Source organism: Pholcus phalangioides, unplaced genomic scaffold (genome assembly GCF_987345545.1).
Source record: "Pholcus phalangioides strain wild (caught in Gottingen) unplaced genomic scaffold, Ppha-v1.0 ptg000011l_1, whole genome shotgun sequence".
NCBI lineage: Eukaryota > Metazoa > Arthropoda > Arachnida > Araneae > Pholcidae > Pholcus > Pholcus phalangioides.
The window spans coordinates 61,096,773-61,106,435 of NW_028301604.1; the positions used below are offsets into that span (position 1 = coordinate 61,096,773).

Sequence of the window (9,663 nt, forward strand, 5' to 3'; positions counted from 1 at the left end):
CAGGGTAAAAACTTAAATCCATTTCAGCTCAAATAACTTGTGAACCATTGGTTACATAAACATACTTTCAGTGTCATTCTGAATTCTCTAGTTGATTTCAAAACTGAAGTTATCCAGTTTTCTTTAGTTGTTTTTGTATCAATTATATTTTGCTGAACTGTTAATTTTTCTGGCTAGAACTATTTTTCACTGTTCACTTGTGAAAATTTAATTTTTTATGCTAGTTTTTACATTTTCCAAATGAAATACTATTTTTTCTTTTTTTTACATAGGTTATAGAAGAATGTATCTCAGAAGTAGAAAAACTTAAAGTAAAGGAGCCCATTCCTCCAGAACATAAGGTCATATATGACGTTTTTGAATTTTTACAACAGCAGTGCCAAGAGAGGGCAAATACTCCAGTAAGTAATTTGTTTCATTTATATTACAAATATAAGATCATTTTTAATTATGTGAAGGGCAATTTGTATTTTAATTCAATATTTACCATCAACATTGAATTTATATTCAATGAAAAATATTTCGCAAGATATATATATATATATATATATATTTTATAGCAAATTTGTCGTAAGCTGGAAGAAATTCCTAAGAAACTCGAAAACTTGTATGATCTACTTCGAAAAAAATCTGTGAGTTAAATTTTATTTGTATATAAATTTTTCTGTAGCTTTCATTGTCTGTCTCTTATTTTCATTTCCTATAAAGCCATGTCATTTTAAAATGAACTGAATGAAACATTTTCTTAGTAGTTCTGGTTTTTTATCTTGTACTACACTCATGGTGTGTCATCAAATAGTTATGGAAACGATTCTGTAAATTTAGAAAAAATTGATAGAAGAATTTTGATCTAGTTGGGAAGTTCAGTGATTCAAATAAACACTGTACAGTAAAACTTTGCTTATCCAATGTAATTGAGATGAGCATGCATCAGTAAATTAAAAAGTCTGGATAATCACATCTTCATCAATCTAAAGGTCCAGTATGATCTATACTAATTATACAGTCGTCTTTAAATTTTATAAACTCGTAAAACTTGAAAAATTTAGCTCTTAAAATTAAAAGTTCATGAATGGGAAAGATGTTTAATGGAATATTTAGTATATTGTTTGGGACCAGAAGATTAGTTTGTAAAAACTTATAGTTGATTTTTTTGCTAAAATTTGAGATGAACAACAGAAAATATTGGAGAGAGTACAGTTAGATGAACTTTCTACAAAATATATAATTTATTGCAAATATGATCATACCTTAGTTTCTTAAGGTTGTGTTTGCTTGATTTCCAAAATGATTGGTATGTTATGAAAAACTATGTGTACAAGTTTAGAATATATAACCTTGATCCACATGGCAATAAAGTTTTGAAAACCATTATTTCACTCACCTAGATTTTTTTGATGCAAACTCATAGCTTATCACAACCACAACAGGGCTTGATAAAAAAATATTTAGGCACCAGCTCAATTTCTTAGGAGCTAAGCATGGTATTTTGTTCAAGAGAATTGGCCCTAAATAATGTTTTCTTTTACTTTTCCCATGTTAAAAGATGTAGGGTAATGACATCAGAAAATTTTGTGTCACCTTTAGACTCCAATTTTGAAATTTACTCCAATTTAGCAACCACATTTGAAAAATTTTAGGTGGCAATACAAATTTTTTTAGTCGACCTGGTGCCTGTGCAGCCCCAAACTAGAACTAATATTTTCTATGGCTTTAATGATATTTCTTATTAATTTGCTTGGTCAATCATTTTCTTTATTTTTTTTTTGCAGTTTTTAATCTGATTCATTTCATTTTTATACCTTTTTTAGGTAAAATTGCATTCTGAAATTTTTTAAATATAATTGTTGTGTACAATTCTATTTCTTAGCTTTCTCCAGCTGTTATAGATGGATTGCATAAAATTACTTATGCTGTATTATATGAGAAAGATTACTCCAAGGCACTCCGTGCTCATGGTGAGGTAGTGTCACACAGTAATTTTGGTGAAATTTGTGGATTCATGCCAAGTATTAAAGTTCTTCTGCAAGTTTGTAATCAACTACAAATAAGTGTGCAGTGAAGATGTATTTTCTATAGACATGTTGTGGTTATAGAAAATGAAGTTTTATAACTAATATAGTGAAAAAAAAAAGATCTTCACTTATTTATATATTTTTCTTGACATTGATATTTGGTCGTTTTTGTTTTTTTTGTTTTTTTAAAAGCATATAAATTGTTATATTTTCTGTGAGATTGGTTTCTCTTTTTCTTATTTTTGCAATGTATAAAAATGTTTTAAATAACTGTTAATTTTGTTTTAATATAAATTTCCCCTGTGACTTTAGAGAGAAATAAAATTTGATTCTATATTTTAAAAATTAAGTTTTTTGTTATTATTATGACAACCATTAAACATTAAAATTCTTGAATTCTATCAATTATGTTTTAGATAACCAATAAAAACCTGTTTTACCTTTCAGAAATAGATACCCATGTTACCAAAACTTTTGTCTGCTAATGGGGGGGGGGGGCAAAAATAGTTAGCAAATTGTATTGAAGCCCTATTCCGTGGGATTCAGGTAACCTCTCAAATTTTTTTGAAATTTATTTCCCTGCATTCTTAGCTAAAATTTAATTGTTTTTTTCTGCTGAATAATTTTCTTGCTCATGTCTGCTATTTGCAAGCTTTGCTATGACCATTATCAGAAGACAAGCACTTATATGGCAACTCTGACATATGTACAAACTCAAATCAGCATAATGTGACTTCTTGAATGTGATTAGGTATAAAACTTATATATATCACAAATCTTAAAACTGTTAACAAAATTTGGAAATATGCTACAAAACATTGAATAAATTATTATTATGAGGACAGATTAAATATTAACAAGACTTCTTCTATAATTAATTCATTATGAAATTAGGATACTAAGGAAACTTGGCTTATTTTTTGACATACTCTTATTGACATCCATGCCCTTTCTTTCAGCGCATTTGCATTTTTTTTATTTATCCTGTGGTCATGTAAAAAGAAGTCAGACGATTATGAAGCTAGTCATACATAAAGCAGTGGTGTCTGAGCTGTGGGTGCTTGAGCACCCTTAAAATTCAAAAATCATAATTTTCTGCCTAAAGCTTAATTTGAGCACCAACAAGCCTAAACTACTTTCTACACCCATGACATAAAATGCTCTACCTCTTTATCAGCTGAAAATCTTTCTCTTCCTAACATTCCTTCAAATGAACTAAACAACTAATAGCCATAGAGTAATAAGTCTGGATTGTAAGGGGAATATGTTTGATTGCAGTTTCAATAACATCTCTTTCATTGCAGCAGAGGATTAAAGATTTGTCCTATAAAAGTAGCAGAATGTATATTAATGAAGATAAAAATATGTATAAAACATAATGCATTATAGACTTTAATAAATTTTGTGATCGCTGTCAGATTAGAAATTGGGACAACATGTTTCATACTATCAATGTTTCAAAAGCAATTAAATGATTAATTCTGTTTGAAAAAGTCATGAAAAAAAGGATGGATGAAAAAAACTCTAAAAGGACAAAATTCTAAGTTAAAGACTTTTGTGACAAATAAAATAATTATTATTGCTCAAATTATATTGATTGGTACAAACATTTGACCATCACAAACAATACAAAAAGATTACAGATGATTGAAGTAATTCAATCTCTTAACGCATACAGATGAGATATCTTGTCCCTGTGTATATGGAAGAAATACATTTGTGCTCTTTCCCTTCTCTCAAGACTTCAAATAGTAACCCTGTAAACAATTTTTATTTTCTATTTACCTCAGCAATAACTCATTTTATTTTCTTCCCTCGCTATGGTTTGACAAGTAAAAAAAGTGTTATCTGTATAGGGAAAGTTTGGCAAGGAGGGGAGAGAGAAAGAATAGGAAAACCTGTTGCTCTTTCTTCCTTTCATTTCCTATACGTTAACAGTAGTACTACTTTTTGAGATCTATCTCTGCTAATTCAACTGCCTATTGTCAATTTGTTGCCAATACCCTGTATGTAAAGGGGTTAAATATGGTATAGTTAATAATAGAACACAAAAATTGGACATCTTGGGTATCCAATCCATGGTATCAAAAGTGGCACTTGAATGCTTTCTTTAAAAATTAAAGACTATTTAAATTTTTAGTCTCAAAGAAATTCAAATTTTTGAATGGTCTTCTTCTTATCAGTAAGTCTCGTATAAGCTACCAAAACCTATACTTGGTATAGCAGGCTTTCTTAATATTTTAATGGCTACTGTTCCCAATTGAGAACATCAGTTTTATTAATTAGAAAAAAAATATATTTTTCTTACATGAAGCACTTGATTTTTTTCCCTGATGGTATGAGATTCCAAATATAATTTAGAAAACCGAAATTTCATTCATTTCAGCACTTATGCACATAGCACCATAAATTTAATTACTTTTTTTAAATCGCTCTTTTTTAAAGAAGAATAAAATTTAATTTTTTTTGTTTTTAGTTTTAATGTTGTTTCTATGAACATGGGCAAGTCCAAAAAATATATAGGAAAATTGTTTTCATGAATTTTATGGATGATATTTTTATACTGAAGAATCAGAAGGGGAATTAAAAGGCATAGAAAAGCGTAGTAGTCTGAAGTGTTTTAGCTCTTTGGGTTCTCGACTTGAGCTTTATGTAAGAGATTTCAATTTATGAATTAATTCTGGAGGTGCTCAAACCCTTGCCACAAAAGTTCTTGGGTGCTTAGTCACTGCTAGTTCTGATGCCACTACTGGCACTACTCTATAATAGTGGTTCTCAACCTTTGGAAGGCGCAGCCATACACACTACTAATGGAAGATGAATAAGGAACTATGAATCACTCATGGCCTGGTTGAATTGATGTGAGTTCCTGACAGTTGAGAAACACTGGTGAAGAACCTTGAAAAGACAACTTTTTGTTCAATGTGTTTGCGATTCACTTTTCATCTTGAAAACATTGTACCAGAGGCTCCAACATGAAGAAAATATTGTGAGGTATAGTTTCCCATTCTGGATATGGACACCAACCAGGGCCAGGCTTGGGAATTTCGCAGCCCGGTGCACACACAAAAGAAAGTTTTGCTGCCCTTCTAAAAAAAATGCATATAATTACATCCAGACTTACGAATTTTCTGAGTTACGACAGAAATATTTTGGAAGTTGTGGTTCTACAGCATGTGCCAAAAATTGTACAGGCAGTGTGAAGGAGTAAGAAATCCGGATGTGGAAGGAAAAATGAGTTATTTTACCATACTCCTTTTCATAGGCGTAATGTATATTGGAAATATTAGGAAGGCTCCAATATATTGTTTGGGCGGGGGGGGGGGCCTCAAGCCTTATGTTTCCATAAGTATTACAAATATTAGGGGGGGGGGGGGTTCGAGCCCAATACAGGTTTATACCTACACTCATGTTTTATTTAGTTGTTTCACAAATGCATTGATAGGTTGGCTCATAATCAAACACATTGCGTTATAATTAGGGCTGGGAATCGATAAAATTTTTAACTGGTTAATCAAAAAATTTTAAATGATTAATCGAATATTTTCAAGTAACCATTATATGGGGCTGGCTTATTGTATTTATTACTTTATAACTTATTAAGCAACTTTTTTATGTTAATTGATGCTACAAACTATATTTTATTCATTTCTCTCTCACTCGCACTATTCACTAGATGTAAAAAAATATTACAATAATTAAATTACCACGTTTATATATATAGTCTCCACCACTTTAGGTTCCACACTTGAAGTAATGCTGAACGTTTTTGTCAGAACATGAAATTTCTTCACTAGGATCTTGTCAGTTTTTTAGAAAATCAATCATTTTAGGTTAGTCATTTTGAAACTACTTTCGATCTCCATACTATTACGTTTTCCTTAGAAATTGCTCTCAAATTGTACTGGAATAGGTGGGGTCTGATGTTTCCTTAATACGAAAAATTCTGTTCACAATGGAGAAAACAAATTTCTGCCTTGTCGTCTAAAACTGAAAATAACCCTTTAAAATAGAATCACTACTTTTCATTGAATTGACTTGTATTTCCCCCATATTGAAAAAATTGATTAAAATATTAATTCAAATATTTTTAAATATGGTCATTCATCTAAAATGTTACATCTAAAAATATAATATAAAACATCTAATCGGTTTCGCCAAACAAATAAAAATAAATCTGTGCTCAGATGACAAAATGTAATAAGTCACTTTTTCAAAATTTAACTAGGGCAAATTTGTAAACAATATTTCACAAAAATGTGATACTGTGGCTTTTTGATTTGTTACAATATGCCTCCGTTGGTTCTTCATAAAATAGAAAAAAAAACTAGACGAAATTTTGTCACCTTCCAAAATTTTGATGAATGAGACTCCAGAATGCGAACAACTCAATTTTTTGAGAAAAGGGACGTGTGTGACATTTTGCCATCTGACCACAGAAATAATGAATTTTTATTTAAAATTTTAATCACGTCGATTAGCCCAACTAAAATTTTTAACTGCAATTACCAACTTGATTAATGGATTAATTGGACCAGCCCTAGTTATAATAAAAAAAAATAGTTTAGTAATTTCCAATAATTCATTATTGAAATCATAAAGAAGAGTCATGTTTTTTTTCCATTACGAGCCTAATGTATGAAGATACTTCATTACATAAATCTTTAAATTTATACTAAATGTTTTCAATGGTTACATGCATGTAATTGTGATAGAGCAAGGTAATTAAGATACATGGATACTTTTGTGGAATAGCAAACAAAAATCAAAATTTGGAAGTGTGGGCTGTGAAAAGGTCAGCTAAAAATAGGCTTTTTAAAGAGACTGTCAAGCCATCGAGAGTGAATTAAATTGGCAAGCACCAATCAAATTTATCGTGCCCCTAATCATAACTAATTGAATTAGTATGTAGTTTTGCCAGAGCACTGGTTATAAATTTTTTCTACAATCCTATGGGGGAGGGCAACAATTAAAATGAATTGTTTTTTTCAGTATGCGAGAGGCAGGGGTGGATCTAGTTCGATGCGACTCTCGTGCGGACTCACGGAGCCCTGCCACAGAAGTGGCATCAAATCAGGGATAAGGAAAGGATAATTTCAAAAAAATTTTAAATTCCTTAGGGTGCAACAAGAAAGAGGTTTGGCTGTTCTAGCAAATTTTTGCACTGTCAGTTGTACCAGTTTCAGGACCGGATCTAGCAAGGCCGTAAGGGGGGGGGGGATTGGGGTCTGCGACACTGAACAAAACAATAACTTATCCACTTATCATCATAAAAATTTATACCGCAGTAAAATACTTCATTTCGAACTTTGATACATGATCAACATTTGATATGCTTCGGTAAAAAAAAATATTAAATACATATAAGGAAATAGTCAGGAAAAAAGAATTTCACATGCAGTTAGAATTCTTTAAATTTTTTACATAACTTTTTCTTGTTAATCTTTATTAGATTCAGCTCAAGTACCGCTTATTTTTCTAAGAATAAGATTAATAACAATAATAAATACACACAAACTTGCTCTGATATACTTTCATCGAAGAAAAATTGGCTTACTCGCTCCAACACGACACTGTAAACAAGTAGTTTCAACTGTAAATCTCGATTCAAGTCCGGTAATTAAGATAAACAACTACACACTCAAGTTTCGGAACAAGATCCAATGAAAAGCAGTTTTTGTACGAAAAGTCGACAATTTTTTTTAGCCTGTCAGGCCTTTTGTAAGCCGCTGTTATCGCCTTGAGGGCAGGACTCGGCGCAAAACTCCTTGCATTCCGCAGTCGACAAAGATATCGCTGATAGCACTTAACAACGAATTACACGAATCCTATCACTATCTACTGAATTCGAATATTGGAAAATTCAAATATGAAATGCCTGGAACTTTCGACAGAGAAATTATGTTATACTTCCTCACTATTTACACCATGCCCACAAGGGTGGGGCTGACAGGGCCCAGGACGATTCTCATCATTTTTTTTTCACTTATAAATTCATCATAATGGGGACCAGTAGAAGTCTGGTTGTGGGGAGGGCTCCAGGATGTGGGGGCCATGATTTACACCAGTGGTTGTCAAAGTGTGCGTTGCGGCTCCTAGGGGCGCCACGGTGAGCTGTCAATATTAATGTGTGCTGGTTCAGTGCTTTGAAACGATTCGTTGTTAGACTATTGTGGGGAGCCGAGGAAGTATGATGACTATCGTATGATCGGATCTTGAATCCTGCGAACTACCAAAGCCTACTAAATACCACTTCTAGGAGGCTTTGGAAATGTTCGGCCACAGAAGGCTCCAACTGAGGGGGGCGGGGATCCCTATTAGGCCGCCAACTGATGAAGGGCAATTTTTTAGGGTGCCAACTGAAGGGGAGGGGTGATTTTTTTTATCAAAATATTATTCACTTACACTTGAAAAACGTCCAGAACCGGCCTCGGATAAGGCAAGAGTCGTGGGTCACAAAAGCTTGAGGGCCACTGAATTACACTAAAATTTATTACGCACTCATGTTCAGTTCTACGAATGGAGCCGATTCTCCATGGAGTGCGAGTTGAACGCACCATGTTCAGAACGGAGGCTATGATGACAATCATTATATGGCCAGCAATAACTATAGGTACTGCTTTTACTCGCTATCTAAAATGTAAAAAAAAAGAAAAATAGAGTAAGAAATAGACCATCGGCAATCCTACTGCACAATGCTCTTTGGATTCCTTCACTAATTGCCACAGCTATTAGCACTTTGATATCGGGGGTTATAAAACTGGAAGCTTTTTCATCTCCCACGAGAGAGAGAGAGAAATGTGCATTTCCCACAAATATTTCCCATTTCAGAAGAAAAGGGTTTCTTTCAGAAAAATTGCGGCCCGGTGCGACCGCACCTGCCTAGGTCCGGGTCTGACACCAACTCCAGGATTTTCTATAGGCCTCTCTATAATAAATTTATAGTGTAAAAAACAAAAAAGTTCAGTTAGCCTCTCCTCCATGGGAGGACCTAGGGTGGCTGTGTGTCCAGGGACGACTCAAGACAAACTTCTCCCATGTGAGACATCACCTTGGCGCCCCTCCAGTGAAATGAGCCTGAAAATTTGCAGATTTGTATATGCTATGCATATGCATCAAAAATTTTCTGTGCAAATTACTCCATCCATAAAATTCATAGTTTGATTGTTTTTACAGATAAAACATTTTTTCCAAAGTTTCCTGCAATTACTTATTTTTCTTTACTCTTGATTTGGCGCCTCTCTTATAGCAGTGCCCTGTGCTGACATCTTTACGGATCCGAGGGCTTCCCAATGGGGAAAGGGGATGTGCGCGTTACATTATATATTCATAAATTATCGGGGATTCAAAATTTAGTTGTTATTAATACTGGTATAAAACTTAAGTCCTTCAGTCGGGTACAGTGTGCTTTATAATGCGTTTTTCAAAACATTCACAAATTGTCGCCACTCATTCTTACGAACTGATACGTTTTTACGAACTAGTCCTCTGATACTGAACAATATGCCATTTCTTTGAAAGTTTTTCCCATTTAACGAACCCCCGATTTTACGAACTTATTTTTCATGTCCGTTCGAGTTCGTATAAACGATCGTCGACTCAGAGGCGTGTTTACAGCGGCACTATAGACCAGAGCGGAAAGTTCCGA

At 33.1% G+C, this 9,663-nt stretch overlaps 1 protein-coding gene across 2 annotated transcripts in view; it reads left to right on the plus strand.

Annotated features, from left to right (window-relative positions):
* The window catches only part of Sec31 (COPII coat complex component secretory 31), a 90,531-nt gene extending 88,171 nt beyond the window's left edge, over positions 1-2,360 (plus strand). For both annotated transcript variants that reach the window (XM_089239843.1, XM_089239842.1), the window contains exons 25-27: positions 273-401; positions 561-632; positions 1,871-2,360. In XM_089239843.1, coding sequence (XP_089095969.1) covers positions 273-401; positions 561-632; positions 1,871-2,062 — 393 coding nt within the window. In that variant the 3' untranslated portion in view covers positions 2,063-2,360. The remainder of the gene's footprint in view (positions 1-272; positions 402-560; positions 633-1,870) is intronic.
* The last annotated feature ends 7,303 nt before the right edge of the window (positions 2,361-9,663 follow it).